The sequence below is a fragment of the Grus americana genome, chromosome 27, assembly GCF_028858705.1.
Source record: "Grus americana isolate bGruAme1 chromosome 27, bGruAme1.mat, whole genome shotgun sequence".
In the NCBI taxonomy this organism is placed as follows: Eukaryota; Metazoa; Chordata; class Aves; order Gruiformes; family Gruidae; genus Grus; species Grus americana.
In genome coordinates this window covers 3793188-3811831 of record NC_072878.1, presented here as the reverse complement: position 1 = coordinate 3811831, position 18644 = coordinate 3793188, and the positions used below count along the sequence as shown (strand labels likewise).

Genomic DNA, 18644 nt, shown 5'->3' with positions numbered 1-18644 from the left:
TTTGTCTCCCCTTCTCTGCAGAGTTCGCAGAACATATTTTAGGCCAGTACTCTGTTGTTTTTTTTTTTTTCTCTGCTAATCATAGTTAGAGGTAATTGCTTGGGTTCATAGTACTTCTCTTGAGGTTCTGTCCTGTTGTGTCTGATCCTTGAAGTCCCCATGTGTCACCTTTTGCCTTCCTAATAGCCTCTCTGCAATAAAAGGGGATCTCCTGAGGGAGGTGCCTGCAGCCTGGGCTCTCCTTGATACAGTTGTGGCTAAGAACAAGCCAGAGGAATTGGACTTTCCAAGTCTCTTCCGCCTGGTTTTCTCCTTCTCTTTGGGGAAATAATCTCATGGTATCACTGTTAGACACCAAGCACTTAGATGAAGGCTCTCGTCTTGGTGTCCAGGCGCATTGGAAATGGTGCACGAGCTCCCAGTCACCTTCCTCAGGCATGATGGGGCTGATGGCAGATGTCCGTCCATGTGGAAAGGAATCTGGTGTGGTCAGGAGAGGATGGGGACACTGCAGGTACTGCAGGGTGGGAAGTGAATGGAGACTCAGAAGGTGAAAGAGCCTGAGATGAAGTCCCCCCAGGGCAGAGCACTCACTCCAGGTACCCGCAAAGAAAGACTCTGCAGTGCTGTGGGAGTCCGTGAAGATGCAGCAGGCACAGGGCAGGAGAGTGGAGAGATGCAGGAGGGGCCTGAGGAGCCGCAGGGCCAGGACTCTGCTGGTGTCCTGGGGAGCAGGGCTGGCGGGGAGGCAGAGTGGGGCAAAGGCGGTCAGGGCTGGGGATCCCCTGCAGCGTCAATGCAGGAGAGGCCGAGAGGGAGTGGCCTGCGCTGGCATTTGGGGCCAGCTGCAGGCCTGGGGCCGATGGGGAGGCTGAGACCCCCCTCTGCCTCCCAGCAGCTGCTGTGCCCTTCCGAGGGGCTGGGGCTGTGGGCTGAGTGCCCAGAGCTCTGCAGCAGCCCAGACTGCCAGCCCAGACTGGGCTGCTCTGCTGGGCTGCGCTGGGGAGAGGGCAGGGAAGGTGGGGGAGAGCCGGGGAGGGGATGGGCTGGACTGGAAAGTGCCCAGGACAGGAACAGCCTGACGTTATCGGAGCTGCGTGACCCTCCAGGGGGAGGACCCGCTCCAGTGGGCCTGTGGAGCAGAGCCTGATCTCCTCGAGAAGGAAGCAAGTCATCACAGGTGCAGGAGAGAGGAGCTGCTCTGTGCCATGTTCCCTGGACACGCTGGGGAAGCTGCCCCAGGGCAATTGGGAGAAACCGCCCCACGCATCGTCCATTTCCCTCTCTGGCCATACACCCAGCCCTGGGGAGGGACCTTTGTTGTGGGGCCAGCTCCGTCCTCCTGCTGGGCTCAGTGCCTGTCCTGGGGCACGGCCAGCCCGGTGCCGTCTCTCTTCTGTCCCACACCCTGCAGATCCCACCGCACGGCTGACTGCTGACACCCGCATGGGACACGACCGAGGTTGTGCAGAGGCAGGTACTGGTGGGGGGCTGCCAAATGGAGGGCTGCTGCGGGTGGAGGCATGGAGGGCTGCCACGGGGACTGTGCTGCTGGAGACGTTTCCCCACCCCAAGAACGCACCCTGCTCTATCTAGTGCCTGCACTGCAGGCTTGGCCAGCCCAGCTGAGGAGGTCTCGTCTTCTTGCCTCATGCTCTTCAGCCTGGGTTCAGGGTCAGGCTGTGAAGCTGCGAGAGCCCATGTTCCCTGGGGAATATTCCTGCTGACAGAGACATTTCTATACTGCCAGCCACAGTTTCCAGCAAAAATGGCTCCCTGCAAGGTCCCATGATGCACCCCAGAGGAAGCACCCATCTCCTCACCCTGGGGTTCCCCAGCTGCTCTTTCCCCCAGGCCCTGCCTTGGCCACACTGGTCCCGTGGCACAGAGGCCATGACAGAGCTGCTGTGTTGGGGTGAACCCTGGGCTGTGGCCCCACAGAAACGAGCCCTAAGGTGGCCGCGGTGCCCTGAACACCCCATCCAGCCCCAGGGGGTCTCACATCCCATGGATCACCTCCCACAGTGGTTAGGAGGCAGCTCCGCTGCCCACTGTCCTGGCACAGGGTACAGAGGCACTTGCTGGGGCACACGGGGCTGGGATTGCCCCTTCCCTGGCTCTGCCAGGTCCCCAGTCTCCATGAGCTGTTCCTGCTCCCTTGGGCCCTCACAGACCTTGGAGCAGTGCTGGTAGATCCCCAGAGCTGCCTCCTTCCTGGGCAGGAACTGTAAGGCCCCACGGCAGCCCTGGGACCCCCTCGTCCTGCTGCGCTCCAGCCCCCAGCCCTGCCCTCCTGCTGCCTCCCAGGGGTGTCAGTGAGGGTTTGTGTCGGGGCAGTACCTGTGTGCAGGTGCAGGGGGGATGAGAGCAGGAGCAATGGGGGGACCTTTCCCTCAGTGCTGTGGGAGGCAGAGGAGGGAGAGTCCAGGGGAGGGAGAAAGGATCCCCAGGAGACATGGGCTGCTGCCCAAAGCCATCATCCAGCCCCTGCTCTGGAGATGGTCCTGTCTGGGAGGCTGCTAATTTGGGCACATTTCCATGGCAGAGGGTATTTTGTGTCCCTCCCCTAAAGCCGGCACTGCTGGGAGCTGAGCCAGGGTCCCTCTCCCTGGGCTGGGGCTTTCATCTGCCCCAGCTCCCATGGGAAGAGAAATGACTCACACAGGAGCTGGGTAGGGAGAAGGGTTTGACACTTGGGCAGGAACCTGAAGCCCAAACTGCCCTCCCTGGTCCCACCGGTGGGTCTTCAGACCCCTCAAGCTCTTCCCTGATGGGCTTCTCTGCTGCAGACCAGAAGGTGTGTTGGGTGTCCATTGCAGGGGAGCAGCCCCAGGTGGGTAGCACTGCAAACAGCAGGATCTGGCCCTAGAGCAGATGAGGGGAGGAGGCAGCTGTCACCAAGAGCATCTCCCACAGCAGCGTTGCCCCATTCCTTGCTGGGAGCTCCTCCACCCCTGGGGTAACCTTGAGGGATATGGGGGAAGCCCAGGGTCACAGACCCCTCTGCCCTGATCCCTAAAGCTTTCCTGCTGGCAGTCCCTGGCCCTGTGGAGATGCAGGGCTGGAGCCTCCCCCAGCTGTAGTTTCCCAAGGGATGGAGGCTGTGTTTGCTGTGCCCATGTGTGTCACCCATGATGATGACCTTGAGGGTCTCTCCCTGATAACTCTCCTCTCCTGAGGGATTTCCACAGCCGTGCTCTGCCCAGCGTGGGGCAGCAGTGCAGAGGGTTGGGGTCTCACCATCAGGCCCCTTGTGTAGGTCCTGGGGAGCTGCTGCAGGAGCAAGCACAGATCTGGGGTACAGTGATGATCCCGCATTGCTGCAGAGAACAGACCCAGCCCACAGGCCCAGACTGTTCAGGCCCCAAAATGCCCTGAAATGGGCTCTTTCTGCTCAGGTGTGCTGCCCCCTCACAGACACCCCTGTGCTCTGTGGCTCATCTCCCGGAGGAGGAGGAGGAGGAGGCAAAGCTCTGCCAGATGCCAGCGTAAGGGAGAAATATTACCCCTGGAGGAGGGCAGAGCTGGCAGGGAGGTGGCATGGGGCACACACTGGGCTCTTCTCTCTGGTCCCCACCTGGGGCGGCTTGAGTCCACAGGTCAGTGTCCAGACTGGCACCAAACATCCTGTGTTCAGAAGATATCCCCACCCCACCGCCCTTCTTCTGTACTTCACTTTTATACCTTATTTCTCTGAATTTGGGCCCACCGTTGTTGGGGGTACTGGGCACCCTGCAGTGAAAGGCCATGTCTCATGTCCCATTTGGGTTGCAGGTGGTTTTGGTGGGGGAACAGCTGAGGCACCATCTCCTGGCCCTTGCTGCCTGTGCATGGCTTTGGACAGCCCTGTGTCTCCCTGATCCCACCAGCATGGGCTGGACGGAGACACCAAACCCCCAGGAACAAGAGGTGGGTACCAGCCCCAGCAGTCCCACCTCTGCAGGGCTGTGCCTGACCTCAGCAGCTCTGGGTTCCTCTGCTCAAGGCAGTGGTGATGGCAGAGAGAAAAAGACCTGGAGACAGGGACAGGGTAAGAAATGCCATTCCACCAGCTGGGAGTCCCACAGGCCTGTCCAGGCTGGTCCAGCTCAGACACCCCTAGCTGCTGGCACAGGGGGGTGTTTCCCAGCTGGGATGGGATCTGCACCTGAGCTCAGGTCCAGCACCTCTGGGAGGTGGCTCAGCAGAGGCAGCGCACACAGCCCTCCTCACCCCACAGACAGGCCCTGGGTGGGCAGGGCAGGCCCACAGTGCCTGGAGAGGACCAGTGCTCCAGCTCCAGCCTGTACCCGCCTGAGGCTGGGCACTGGGGGAAAAAGCACCCTTGGAGATGCCGGGGATCGAACCCAGGACCTCCCACATGCAAAGCGGGCGCTCTGCCGCTGAGCTACATCCCCTTCACGCCTGCCAGCAGGACAGACACTCTGCTGCTGTGACATGTCTATGACAAGCACAGCCCTGTTGTGCCCTGGGTGCCCAGGGACCCTCTGCAGAAAACAGCATTTGAAGCCTCCTGAGATGGGGGAAAGTCAGGATGGCCTCTCCACTGGGGCCTGATCCTGGCACAGGGGTGCACTGCAGAGCATTGCCCCTTCCACGTCTCGGCAGGGCAATGGGGCAGAAGGAGGCTCTTGCTGCAGGCGCTGCTCCCACGCTCTGACCCACTCTGGGCTTGATGGAGAGGAGAAAACCCCCGAGCCTCCTCTGCCACCCAGGGCAACAGCCGTCTGTCTCCCATCTGTCCCCAGCTCCACAGGAGGAGCAGAGCAACAGGGTGAGGGAAACACCCTCCCTGGGGTGAGGTGTCCCCAGGCTCTGATGGCACCCCAGGGTGTGCAGTGGGGGGACATGGGGACAGAAACCTCTCACCCCCTCATCCAGGTAGCGGGCCTCCCCCTGCACACCCCCTCCCCGCCAGCATCCCTGGAGGTGGGGTGAAGGGCAGGCTTCCATCGCCCTGGGGCTGATGCCCAGAGAGGAGCACAGAGATGTTTCATCAGTCATTGCAGCAGGCGGGTCAAGGGGGGCAAGAAACTCTGCTCAGGACAGCGTGTGACTACACACGACGCCCATGCACTGCAGTGGGTGATCCTCAGCACGGCTTGGTCAGCTGTCCTGGGCACATCAGAGGTCTCGCTGCGACAGACCTCCAAAGGGTGCTGCCATTCAGGCCTCAGCTCCAGGGAGTGCCTCTGCCTGGGAGTGGGGGGGGGACAGTGGCCTCTGGTCTGAAAACTGAGAACCAGGTGAAGGGGGGTGTGAGGAGAGGAGCAGTCTGTGCACCATGGAGAATGACAAAGAGGAGAGAGACAGAGTCTTTGCAGAGACTGTGCAGCAGAGAGACCTCGATCCCTGTGGAGCAGGGAAGGAGGGAGAGCTGGAGACCACCCCAGAGGAACACTGAATGGAGATTCCTGCCCAGGGGGAGGCTGGGGACTCGTGGTGCTGGAGGAAGGCTCCTTCTGAGCTGCAGGGCTGCAGCTACAGAGCAGGGACAGTGCTCTGGCAAGAGGTGAAGGAGCAAGCAGGGCTGGGGCAGGCTGGAGGAAGGCAGACAGGTCTGCAAAAATCTGAGGGAGAAAATGATTGCTGAAGCCCAGGGCTGAACCAGGGACCTTTAGATCTTCAGTCTAACGCTCTCCCAGCTGAGCTACTTCAGCCCTGCCCCAGCAGCCCTGGTCCCCATGCCACCCGTGCCAGGCCACAGGCTGGCACCCAGGAGGAGTGCTCCTCAGGGAGGTTCCCAGGGGAAAGCTGTGCCCAGCCCCGAGCAGAGGGGACCTGGCTCCTCCCTGACCCCAAGGCCAGGTGGGCTCCAGCTTTGGTGGAGGCCAGCTTACACTGGGCGTGCCAAGACTTCTGTGGGCCTTGTACAAACGGGACAGTGGTGAAGGTAAATGGGCAGACCAGGCATGTGCAACTGCAAAGGCTGAGGGTGGAAGAAGCGTGGGGCTGGTGGAAGACCTTATCTCCTTCCCCAGGGAAGGCCTCCTCCCACCCTTTTCTCCCTGGCTCCACTTCACTCACTCCTTCATTCCCAACTCCTCTATCTCCTCCCCGCTGAGCAGCACAGGAGGATGGGGAATGGGGGTTGTGGTCAGTCCATAACAGTTCTTCTCTGCTGCTCCTTCCCTCTAAGACTTTTCCCATGGGGTCCCTCCTATGGGCTACAGTCCTTCAAGACAAACCCACTCCAGCAAGGGCTGTCCTCCATCCAGCATTCTTTCAAGAATTGTCCAACATCTTCAGTGCTGGGTCCTCAACGGACTGCAGGGCTTACTTTCCCCACTATGGTCTTCTCCATGGGCCGCAGGGAAATACCTGCTCTACTCTGATATTCTCCATGGGCTGCAGGAAAATATCTGCTCTTGTGCCTGGAGCACCTCTTCCCCCTCCCTCTTCACCAACCTCCGTGCTTGCAGGGCTGTTTCTCACATTTTGTCTCCCTTACTCCTCTCCCATTCTGGCACTTGTGTCCTTTCTTAAATATGCTTTTGTAAAGGTCCTACCAGCTTCACTGATGGGCTCGTTTCTGTGCAGTTGTGGTCTGCTTGGAGCCTGCTGGAACCAGCTCTGTCTGGCATGGGGAGGCAGCCCCTGGTGTCTTCTCACAGAGGACACCCCTGCATCCCCCCTGCTGCCAAAGCCTGGACACCACCACCAATACACAGTGTAAATCTTTGTCTTGCTGAATGACATCCCCTTCCTCTTCCCTCATCCACAAATACAATTTACTCGCTGGGGAGGAAGGGAGAGAACAGAGAAGGCCTTGATGCTGTGCAAACATGGTTCAGCAATAGCTACACCATTGGTGTGTTGGCAACTCTGTTTTGGTGACAAATCCCAAACACAGCACCACGGGGGCTGCCGTGAAGAAAATTAACTCCATCCCAGCCCAAACCAGTACAGTGTGCCTGGAAGAATGTTTCCAGGATTAGCTGCTCTATCTCCTTCCCAGGGAGAGAGGTGAGGCTGACTGGCCGGTAGTTCCCTGGGTCCTTCTTCTTGCCCTTCTCGAAGACAGGAGGCACATGTGGTTTCTTCCACTCTTTGGAGGACTGTATTGTGTGCGCACTCGTGAACTGAGGCAAGAGTCCTCCCACCACCTGTGGGTTTGTGGCAGGCATGGGAGAAAGCTGAGTCCCTGTGACGGATCCACTCAACTCCCTGACCAAACCAGCAGTAGTTTGGTTCAGGGTCCAAAGGAGGTAAAGGCCCAGGTGTAACCTGGCCAGCAACTTCTCTACTTCCAGTCTGGTCTCTGAAAACAGGAGCAGAGGGACATGGTGAGCATTGATGTATATGGGCTTGGAAACTGGAACACCCATCACGTGATTAAGACATGAGTAACAGGTGGTTCCTCCAAGACTCATTTGTCAAGGAACAAAGAAAGTTGTGGGTACAAGGAGTCTCATGCATACCTTTCCCATCACATGGAATTTGCCTACGAGCCAACCACTCTATTCCATAAATATGGCAGCCTAAGGGTATCTTCTTTGAGCTCTCCCTGCTAAGCAGCTGGCTGCCCAGCGGTGATCTCTCCTTGAGCTGGGACACCTCTCAAGGTTACTCCTCGAGGCTGAGACCTCTTACCCACTGCAGATCTTTGCTAAGTGACTGATATTGCGCTTAACCTTGTGTAACAGTGCACTAAGATTTTGTATTGGTGACTTTGATTCTGTTTTGGTAGCTGTGAATCATTGTTATATCCTCTGTGCAGCAAGGAATAGAGTGATCCTTGCCATCCAACTTTGTTAAGGTGCAGTAAAACTGCTTTTGCTGATACTTCTGGCGGTGGTTCTTTAATTGGTCTAAATCGCCCATCTGTGACAAACTGGTGTAGTCAGCAGGAGTCTGGATCAGGATTTGCGACAGGAGACCTTATTGCAGGCATACAGTGTATAGGGCAGGCTTACGGGAAGAGGGAGACTTTTTACCAGGGCCTGTAGTGATAGGACAAGAGGCTTTTAAACTGGAAGACGGTAGGTTTAGATTGAACATAAGGATGAAATTTTATCTGGTGAGGGTGGTGAGACACGGGCACAGGCTGCCCAGAGAAGTTGTGGATGCCCTGTCTGTGGAAGTGTTCAATGCCAGGCTGGATGGGGCTTTGAGTGACCTGGTCTAGTGGAAGGTGGGTCCCCCATGGGGTCAGAAGTCCTTGAGGAGCCTGCTCCAGCATGGGCTTCCCACAGGGTCACAGCCTCCTTTGGGGGCAACCACCTGCTCTGGAACGGGGTCCTCCAAGGGCTGCAGGTGACTATCTGCTCCAACATTAACCTCCATGGGCTGGTGGGGGTCAGCCTGCCTCACCATGGTCTTCTCCATGATTTGCAAGGGAATCTCTGCTCTGGTGTCTGCAGCACCTCCTCCCTCTCCTTCTTCACTGACCTTGCTGTCTGCAGGATTTTTTCCTCACTGTTTTTTTTTCCTACCTTACTCCTGTCTCACTCTGGCATTTGTGCCCTTTCTGAAATATGCTTTCACAGAGGCACCACCAGCTTTGCTGATGAGCACAGCTTGTGCCAGCAGTAGGGCTATTGCAATGCGGGCTGGACTTGGCTGTGTAGGGCATGGGACACGCTACTCGAGCCTTTCCATTCTCTCTCTTTCTCGTTCCCACAATCCCCTCTTACCAACACTTACAACTTGTACTACGTACTTAAACCATCTTTACTTCCGACAGTCAAGTTTACACATCCTCATTAACCACTACCCCCTGTTCCTTGACACACGCTGATATTGTTCACTCATTCCAGGCCCACTCCCTCCACCCCCACACGTGTCAATGACTTGGGTCCCATCTGCCAAGGCGATCACTCAGGACAGGTGAAGTACTCGCCCCATTCCTCGTGAGGATTGCCCGCTGTTGGTTCAAGTGGTTCCTGCTGCCTTGCTTCCTAGCACATGCAACTCACATCATGGAGTATTTTCCCCCAAGGTTAGATCTCCTTGAGGTACGCACCAGATCTCCCATCCTTCCACATTACCCACCGAGTACAGCCAGGTCCTTGAGCCAAGACAATCTCACAGATGGGCTTGCTTGTTCCCAGGAGAGGAGCAGCCCACACTGCCTTCCTCAGCCAACTCCCTGTGTGCACTATGGGGACCTTACCTCCTCCCACAGTATGCGCAGGCTTTGTTTGGGCAGGACCAGGAAGGTTAGCAGATCCTCTGGTGTGTACCAGCTGAATGGCTTCTGCTAAACTGATCACCTGTCCAATATGACATGGAGCAGTGTCCCCGTGACTTTGGCCTGCTCTCTCAGCATCCTTGGGTGAAGTCCCTCCCATCTCATGGACTGGCAAGGGTTGAGTTTGATCAAGTGACCCTAGATTTCATCCCCACCCACTGACAGCTGTTCTCCATGGGTTCTGCTTCAAGGTGCAAGGGCCTGGGAGACCTTGCTGATGAAGACTGAGCCAAAGGCAACATAGAGCATCTCAGACCCATTTACACCTGCTCTTGCTAAGTTCTGCAATGGCCCCACCCTGTCTTTGTTTCTTCTTTAACTTCAGTAGTAACAGCTCATCTTGGTGCTATTGAGCTCCTTTGAGAGAATCAACTGAATATCCATATGGGCCATCCTTAGAGACCAGTGGTACTGAGCTCTGCTCAGTGCTCAGTACTTGTGCTCTGCCCTTCAGGGCTCCTGCCCATAAGTTCTGCAACTGAAAACCCCCAGAACAAGCCACAGTCTACACTACCTGCATTTGTTACTATCCTTTGCACGCTCTGCTCAGGAGCCGGAACCCACCCCTATTTCATCGTCACTACAACAGAGCCTGATGCTGGTTTTCACATCCCTGACCAGCCCTTCCATGTTTGCAAGTCCCACACCCAAGCAAGCATCACGTTTGTTGGGCTACCTGGCAGCTGTGAGAAGAAATTTTCCAAAAAACCTCCAGAAACCTCCTGCGCTGTGTTCCAAATCCAGTGAATGCCAGGGTCATTAAAGTTGCAGGAAAGACCCGGTCTCATTGATCCAGAGAAATCCTCAGGTTTTTAAAGAAGATTTTGCTCGCTCCTTTGCCCTGACAGTAGTTTCCTTATGTCCTGCCACAATATCACCCTAAATGGCCTCTCCTCTGACTCTCACCCATAAGCGCTTAGCCAACCTGTTGTCCATCCCATAGTGGAGGTCCATACTTCCCAGCAGCCCCATCAAACCGATGACAAGCATCTCCTGAAGAGCCTGTATCCATCCTGCACATCCCCCGAGCTGTGCAAGCTGTCCCATCACACCTCAGCAGTTATTCCATCCCATGCGGCACATCTGTGATGGCATGCAGGGCTCCAGCTCCTCCTGTCTGTGTTCCAGGCTGAGGGCATTGGTGTACATTTGGGCTGCAGCACCTCAGCTGTGACACTGGGGCCACCCTCAGACTTGTCACAAAGAAAACTGGAACTGAGTCCCAAGACCCCATATGCGTAAAGACCTTGCTTTATGGTAGAGATGTGCTCGGAACGGATTGCAGATGGCAATGTATAAGATGATATGAGATGTAGATGATGATAAAGATGACACGAGGTGCCCACAGAGTGAGCAAAGCCTGCTGTCACCAAATCCAGAGGGAAGAAGGCCTGGGCTGCGCAGCCCTGCCAGGAGACTGTGTTGGGTTTGCGTGGCAGGGTTTTGGTAGCGGGGGGGCTACAGGGGTGGCTTCTGTGAGAAGCTGCTAGAAGCTCCCCCTGTGTCTGACAGAGCCAATGCCAGCCAGCTCTAAGACGGGCCCGCCGCTGGCCAAGGCCAAGCCAATCAGCGCCTCTGTGATAACATATTTAAGAAGTAGAAAAACACTTAGAGGGGGAGAGCTTTTGCAGCCGGAGAGAGGAGTGAGAAGATGTAAGAAACTCTGCAGACACCAAGGTGTCGTGGTTTAGGCCCAGCCGGTAGCTGGGTGCCACGCGGCCGCTCACTCACCCCTCCCCCAGCGGGATGGGAGAGGAGAAGTCTAACAAAAGGCTTGGGTCGAGATAAGGACAGGGGGAGATCACTCACTAATTACCGTCAGGAGCAAAACAGACTGAATGTAGAGAGGAGATTCATCTAATTTATTACTAGGCAAAACAGAGTAGAGCAATGAGAAAATACAATCAAGTCTTAAAACACCTCCCCCCACCCCTCCCATCTTCTCGGGCTCAACTTCACTCCCGGCTTCAACCTCCTCCCCCCTCAGCGGCACAAGGGGGCAGGGAATGGGGGTTGCGGTCAGTTCAGCACACATTGTCTCTGCCACTTCTTTGTCCTCAGGGGGAGGACTCCTCTCAACATTCCCCTGCTCCAACATGGAGTCTCTCCCACGGGCTACAGTCCTTCACAAACCGCTCCAGCGTAGTCTCTCCCACAGGGTGCAGACCTTCAGGAGCAGACTGCTCCAGCGTGGGGTCTCTCCCACAGGGTGCAGACCTTCAGGAGCAGACTGCTCCAGCGTTGGGTCCCTCCCACAGGGTCACACGTCCTGCCAGCAAACCTGCCCTGGCGTGGGCTCCCCTCTTCACGGGTCTACCGGTCCGGCCCGGACTTGCTCCAGCGTGGGCTTCCCACGGGCCACAGCCTCCTTCAGGTGCCTCCACCTGCTCCAGCGTGGGGTCCTCCACGGGCTGCAGGTAGAATCTCTACACCCCCTCATCCTTCCTCCATGGGCTGCAGGGGACAGCCTGCCTCACCATGGTTTTCACCACGGGCTGCAGGGGGATCTTTGCTCTGGTGTCTGGAGCACCTCCTCCCCCTCCTTCCTCACTGACCTTAGTGTCTGCAGAGTTTCTTACATCTTCTCGCTCCTCTCTCCAGCTGCAAAAGCTATCTCTCTCTAAGTGTTTTTCTTCTTCTTAAATATGTTATCACAGAGGCGCTGATTGGCTTGGCCTTGGCCAGGGGCGGATCCATCTTGGAGCCGGCTGGCATTGGCTCCATCAGACACAGGGGAAGCTTCTAGCAGCTTCTCACAGAAGCCACCCCTGTAGCCCCTCCCGCTACCAAAACCTTGCCACACAAAAACCCAACACACAAGGTCAGTGCAGATGGAGGGGGAGGAGGAGCTCCAGGCGCCGGAGCAGAGATCCCCCTGCAGCCCGTGGTGAAGGCCATGGTGAAGCAGGCTGTCCCCCTGCAGCCCATGGAGGAAGGATGAGGGGGTGTAGCGATTCCACCTGCAGCCCGTGGAGGACCCCACGCCGGAGCAGGTGGAGACACCTGAAGGAGGCTGCGGCCCGTGGGAAGCCCACGCTGGAGCAAGTTCCTGGCCGGACCGGTGGACCCGTGAAGAGGGGAGCCCACGCCAGGGCAGGTTTGCTGGCAGGACTTGTGACCCCGTCGGGGACCCCACGCTGGAGCAGTTTGCTCCTGAAGGTCTGCACCCCGTGAGAGGGACTCCATGCTGGAGCAGGGGAACGATGAGAGGAGTCCTCCCCCTGAGGATGAAGAAGCGGCAGAAACACCGTGAGATGAACTGACCGTAACCCCCATTCCCCGTCCCCCTGTGCCGCTGAGGGGGGGAAGGTTGAAGCCGGGAGTGAAGTTGAGCCCGGGAAGATGGGAGGGGTGGGGGGAAGTGTTTTAAGAGTTGATTTTATTTTCTCATTCCTCTACTCTGTTTTGCCTAGTAATAAATTAGATGAATTCCCTCTCTAAGTTTGGTCTGTTTTGCTCGTGCCGATAATTAGTGAGTGATCTCTCCCTGTCCTTATCTCGACCTGCAAGCATTTCGTTATGCCTTTTCTCCCCTGTTTAGTGAATGAGGGGAGTGAGAGAGTGGCTCTGGTGGGCACCTGGCCCCCAGCCAGGGTCAACCCACCTCAGAGACCACGAGACACTATAGTCAATGGCGATCTAGTAAATGGAGGTGATGGAGAAGAGAAAGAGAGAAACTTGGCTCTCCCTGTGCAAAATAACTCCACTGGGACAGAAGAACACCTCTATAGGCTGCCCTGCCCATACTGAGCAGGGACAAGTTTCATTGCCCTAAATGTGGCCATCTCCTGTCATTTCAGTTTGTCAAAGGGATTTCCCAAGAGCCTCCAAGATGAAGCCCTATACACTGTCCTGTCCATAAGAACTGCTCCACTGAAGCCTGCAGTTTCCTGCACATACCCTGGGCGAGCTCTGGCACCTCAAATGTCACCAGGTATTTGCCTGTGAAGAGCTCACTCCTGCCCTCCATCTCCATTAATTAGCAGGGGAGCTGAGACAAAAAGCTCACGTGCAAATGTCCTTCTTTGCACACCTGAAGAGAGGCAAGAGGAATCCCATCTCCTGTGGGTTTGTGGCAGTCATGGAAAGGAGCTGAGACCCCTTGTAGCCCCAGGACTACAGACCCAGAATAAGATGCCTCGATTGCCTCACCTGAATCCCTTCCCTCTGCAGTGGTGAAGCAGATCCCTCACTTTCACTGTCTGGGTATTCTGCCTAAAGGTGGCACAAGGAAAGGTGCTATTTAGATGCAACTCTATCTCTGAGCAGGAAAATGACAGTGCTGGAAAGAAGTGTCTCTCCCCAGCTGAGGGAGGGAACATCAGTGATTCCTTCAGCCTGTTTCACAGCAGGTTCCCCTGGAACCCCAGGGACACCTGGCGGGAGCCCAGAGCGGGCAGAGAAAGTGCTGCCTTGGGCTGGTCCTCTGCTGCTGAGCTGGGCCGGGCTCCTGGGATGGAGGGAGATCACGTAAACCGGGCAGCATGGCAGAGAGACAGCTCTGCCCAGGAGCAGCTTTTCTTCAAAGCGCAGCAGGGCTGAGGGCACTGCCTGTAAGCACCGAGGGGAGAGGAGTGAGGCAGAGAGAGCTTAAAGGCAGTCTGGGTTGGGAGGAGCTGAGAGTTCACTGGAAGAGACATCTTCAGAGCCCTCTATATGGTAAGTCTCTGAGCTGCAGGGCAATAAAAATGAGTATTCTGCAGGGGTCTCCTAGACCTGGTTCATCCCATAGCCTGTAGGAACTTTCAGGAGGACTCTCATAGATGCCCTAGTACAGAGGAGAAGGATGTGATCCACATCAGGGACTGCCTGCTGCACCTTCAGAGGGACAGAGCATGACGGCTGCCTTCTCCCAGGGATGACTGCAAGGTGTGAGGGTGGGTGTGCAGGCAGGGGTGCCCAGTTGTGTCCTTCAGAGCAGGGTCCCTGCAGCCCAGGGGCTGTGTGCCGGGGCAGGGACTCTGCCGCCTGCCAGGGTCAGCACTCAGCCTGCCTGGGGAGCTCCCCACAGCGCTGCAGGGAGAAGCTCAGGATGGAAGGAGCATCGAGCCAGGCAGGGTCCTTCTGCTGTTGTGTGGGTGCTGCATGGGTGAGGGCTGCTCACAGCTCCACATCACCCCCAGGACATTTCTGGAGAGGATCTTTCAGAGGTGACAGTCAAAGCAAGGGTTTCCTTCTTCAGTTTGTGCATTCCTGAGTCATGGCATTAAGGTTTATTCTATTTGTTTTGGTGGGAATGGAAGTGGACCTGTCAGGTGTGGACAACGCTCTGAGACACTGTTAGGGTTACACTAAGAGGTCTGAGATCTAACTCACCATGGGACTATTCCCAGAGGAGACTTTGCCATAGGAAGGTCCATGAAGTTGCTCTTTGAGACCAAAGTTGCTTACCTGGCCCTCAGTTCATGTCCAGTTCATGTTTTGCACTGGGAGAGAGGAGGGGGGTCAGGAAAGAGTAATGGAGCTGTGGAGTTTGAAGTAGACACTGAGGTTCCAGGATCACTGTACTGAGAGATGGGCAGAACTGCAAGGAACCTCATAGAGTCCCCTAAGGCACTTCTCAGCCTAAAGACAGCACGACAGCATCACCTTGGTGGTATCTATGGGATTTGTCTGAGCGGCTCCTTAGCTTCTGCACACACAGAGGTGCCCCTGGGCAGTGCCCTGCTGCCAGGAGGGGTCTGCAGGACAGAGCTGAGCACACAGAGGGTGGGATGGGCTCTGTGAGCAGGGACAGGGAGGAGAGGTGTGGGCAGAGCACCAGCTCCTGGCAGGGACAGCTCCAGGCAGCAGAGATATGAGCAGGGAGGGAGAGGCAGCTACTTTCAGAAACACTGTGGGAGGGGAAATTGGGTACCTCCCTGCCATCCCCTGCAGTGCAGAAACCTCCCCGGAGCACACACCACCACCCATCAGGTCTCCTCTCCCATGTAGCACAGCCTTTGGCCCCAAGGCCATGGGAGTTCAGCCCGTCACTGCTTCTCAGCAGGGCCACTAATGAGGAGAAACTCCCGAATACCCATCTGCCTCTGTTGACAGGAGCAGTGGGACATTCATCCATGTTTCCCCTCCTGTCCATGCTGCCTTTGTTCCCACCTGGATTGGAAGCTCTGGGCCATGCATTTTGCAGGACTGGGAGAAGGCCAACTGTCCTTCAGGACACCCCATCTTTAGGACATTTGACTCTTTCCCTGGGGGGTCCTGCTGGGCTGCAGGCTGCCCTCTCCCAGGGCACAGCTCTCCCATGGCATCCCGGTGTTCTCCAGGAGCCCCATGGAGAAGACCCCTCAGTGCTAAGGCCATGAAAACGCTGCTGGGTGGCTGTCTGCAGACAGCTGCAGAGAGCCCTCTGTGTTCCTGGCTGGGAGGGGAGGGCTGAGATCCTGCTCAGGTAGAGTGAGACAGGCTGAGGGGGTTGGAGATGTGCACTTGGGAAATGGATTCCTCTGCTCTCAGCAGGGCCCAGTTCCTTTTGGGGGGAACGTCCGGGTGCGATCATCCTGCAGCTCAAAGAGGTGCCAGCACAGGGCAGCTGAGACCAGGGCTGATGGACTGACCGGCTCTCCTCACTCATCACTAGGGGACGGTCCCTTTGGCTCTGGGGACGCACAAGGTTTCACTTGGAGTGCAGCAGAAATGCCAGGGATTTCTGCCTGAAAAACACTCCTCAGGTGTAGTGGGACAACTCGAACAGGATAAACAAAATAAAATCCCCCCCAGCTCTGCTCCACAGTTGGGTGAAATAGGAGCAACAATGCTGAAAATCTCTTAGATATCCCAAGTGGATTTAATCCCAGGTCAGCCTGTGAAAGGTCTTCCTGAAAGGGGAGAGGCAGTTTGGTTGTTTCTTTAAGAAATTGAATAGATTTTTCTAAGAGAAATCTCTCCTACCTTATTGATGCCTTTACCTCCATCAATGGAGTCCTTTGAGATGAGGGACCAAATGTCCAATGGAAGCTCTGTCAACCAGTTCCTCCTCCTGGCCTTCGCAGACACATGGGAGCTGCAGCTCTTGCACTTCTGGCTCTTCCTGGGCATCTACCTGGCTGCTCTCCTGGCCAATGGCCTCATCATCACTGCCATAGCCTGCGACCACCACCTCCACACCCCCATGTACTTCTTCCTCCTCAACCTCTCCATCCTCGACCTGGGCTGCATCTCCACAACTGTGCCCAAATCCATGGCCAACTCGCTCTGGGACACCAGGGCCATCTCCTACACAGGATGTGCTGCCCAGCTCTTTTCTCTTATCTTCTTGATTGCAGCTGAGTATTCTCTCCTCACTGTCATGGCCTATGACCGCTATGTTGCCATCTGCCAACCCCTGCACTACAGGACCCTCCTGGGCAGCAGAGCTTGTGTCCACATGGCAGCAGCTGCCTGGGGCAGTGGGTTTCTCTATGCTGTGCTGCACACGGCCAATACATTTTCTATACCACTCTGCCATGGTAATGCTGTAGAACAGTTCTTCTGTGAAGTTCCCCAGATCCTCAAGCTCTCCTGCTCAGATGCCTACCTCAGGGAGACTAAGGTTATTGTTGTTAGTATATGTGTAGCATTTGGCTGTTTTGTTTTCATTGTGTTGTCCTATGTGCAGATCTTCAGGGCCGTGCTGAGGATCCCCTCTGAGCAGGGACGGCACAAAGCCTTTTCCATGTGCCTCCCTCACCTGGCCGTGGTCTCCTTGTTTATCAGCACTGGCATGTTTGCCTACCTGAAGCCCCCCTCCATCTCCTCCCCATCCCTGGACCTGGTGGTGGCAGTTCTGTACTCGGTGGTGCCTCCAGCAGTGAACCCTCTCATCTACAGCATGAGGAACCAGGAGCTCAAGGAGGCCATTAGGAAAGTGATTTCATGGAAGTTTCTTAGTTGCGGTAAACTTCCCATCTCTCTTCACAAGTGAGTCCCAGTGTATCCAATAGCAGGCCTTTGTTTGTTTGTTTGTTTATCATAATTGTAATTGTTATCTGCTTTTTTATTTGTGTCTGTTAAGTTACTACAGAAATGTTTGGAGTCATCTGACTTCTACTGAGGAATGAACTTGCTCTGTCTCACCTGTGTAAAAGGGTGTCTAACCCTGGGTCCGAGGAGACTCTCTCATCGCACCTCTGTAATAAAGTGGCATGTCCTCAATGCAGTTCCTCACGATTGAGCTGTTCTTCCAACGCTGATGTCAACATCAGGCCCAAGGAATTTCACCCCTAAAGGGCGTGTTTCTCCTTGCATTTTGGAGAGAAAAGCTCACTGTCACTTTGGTAGCTGTAAGAGACCGAGGGGTGGAATTTGGACTCAACCATTGGTGTGTGGTGAGAATGGAGATAGTGAGTGGTCTCTGAGGTACATACCCAGGGCTATCCCACATTTGACAGTGCAGAGGACATCCCCCCCAAGGGGAATCTGCAGCTGCCTGCAGATCTCTGTGGTGGGCAGTGATTGGACCCACCCCAAGGTGAGCGATGGCCCAAGCTGGATTCACCCATAGAGAAAGTGCTAAATCCTGGTATCTGAAAGGAAACAAAGATGGATAGAGATGACCCGTCACAGACCACCTCCAACCAGGGACAGCACCTTTACAGCTACCACACCTCCAGCAGCACACACACCACCATGACCACCACAAACAGACCCCTCCCGGTCCCCTCTCCGGCTGGTCTGGTGTGAAGATGACAAGCGGTCTGTGCATCCCCTGCAGCAGGTACCCACCAGAACAGACACAGCCACAGTCCCTCCAGTGTGGGCCTGGGCTTTGGGTCTGCCCAGGTGCCCTGCACAGCCTTGGGGCCGTTCTTCAGAACATCATGCTCAGCAAAAAAACCTTTGGGGAAGAAGGAGGAAAGGGGGGATGTTTGGAAGATGGCTTCTGTCTTCCCAAGCAACTGTTACTCCTGATGAAGCCCTGTTTTTCTGCCCAGGGCTAAACCCCTGCCTGCTGCTAGGAAGTGGTGAAGGAATTCCTGATTTGGCTTTGCATGTGTGCACAGCTTTTGCTTTACCTGTGAAACTGCCTTCATCTCACCCCACGAGTTCACTCACTTTTACCCTTTGGATTCTTCTTCCCCATCCTGCTGGGAGGGAGGGAGGGAGCGAGCAGCTGTGTGGGGCTGAGCTGCCTACTGGGTTACACCACACCACCAGGACATGTTCTTGGGACAACCTCCTCCGACCCATCTGCCAGCTCTTACCCCACAAGTCACTCCCAGACAAAGCTCCTCACCTGGGGCTGAGCTGGACAACTGGGGTCCAGCTGTGACCAGAGAGAGGACAAGGCTTCTCCTGGGTCCTCTGCAGACTTTGTGATCCCTACAGATCAAGGTAGCATGCAGAGGAGAACCTGGCAACATGCAGACCATGCCCATGCCCATGAGGGCCCTCCAGAAGAGTCCCTCAGTCTAAATGTCCAGCCTGGCTTGCTTTTGCATGAAGAGAGAGAAGAGAAACTGCCCCAGGAGCC

At 56.0% G+C, this 18644-nt stretch overlaps 1 protein-coding gene across 1 annotated transcript; it reads left to right on the top strand.

Annotated features, from left to right (window-relative positions):
• The first annotated feature begins 13450 nt into the window (after positions 1–13450).
• On the top strand, positions 13451–17096 carry LOC129197012 (olfactory receptor 14C36-like). The gene is made up of 2 exons (XM_054804980.1): positions 13451–13675; positions 16125–17096. The coding sequence occupies exons 1-2, from the start codon at positions 13649–13651 to the stop codon at positions 17094–17096; spliced, it is 999 nt and encodes a 332-aa protein (XP_054660955.1). The 5' UTR covers positions 13451–13648.
• Positions 17097–18644: the final 1548 nt, after the last annotated feature.

What these genes read in the sequence shown, in the direction of transcription:
- LOC129197012 (XM_054804980.1), top strand. Translation starts at nt 13,649, where the DNA reads ATGGAGGGAGATCACGTAAACCGGGCA. An exon ending in GAGATCACGTAAACCGGGCA is followed by an intron (nt 13,676 to 16,124) that starts GCATGGCAGAGA and finishes GAGTCCTTTGAG; the next exon opens with ATGAGGGACCAAATGTCCAA.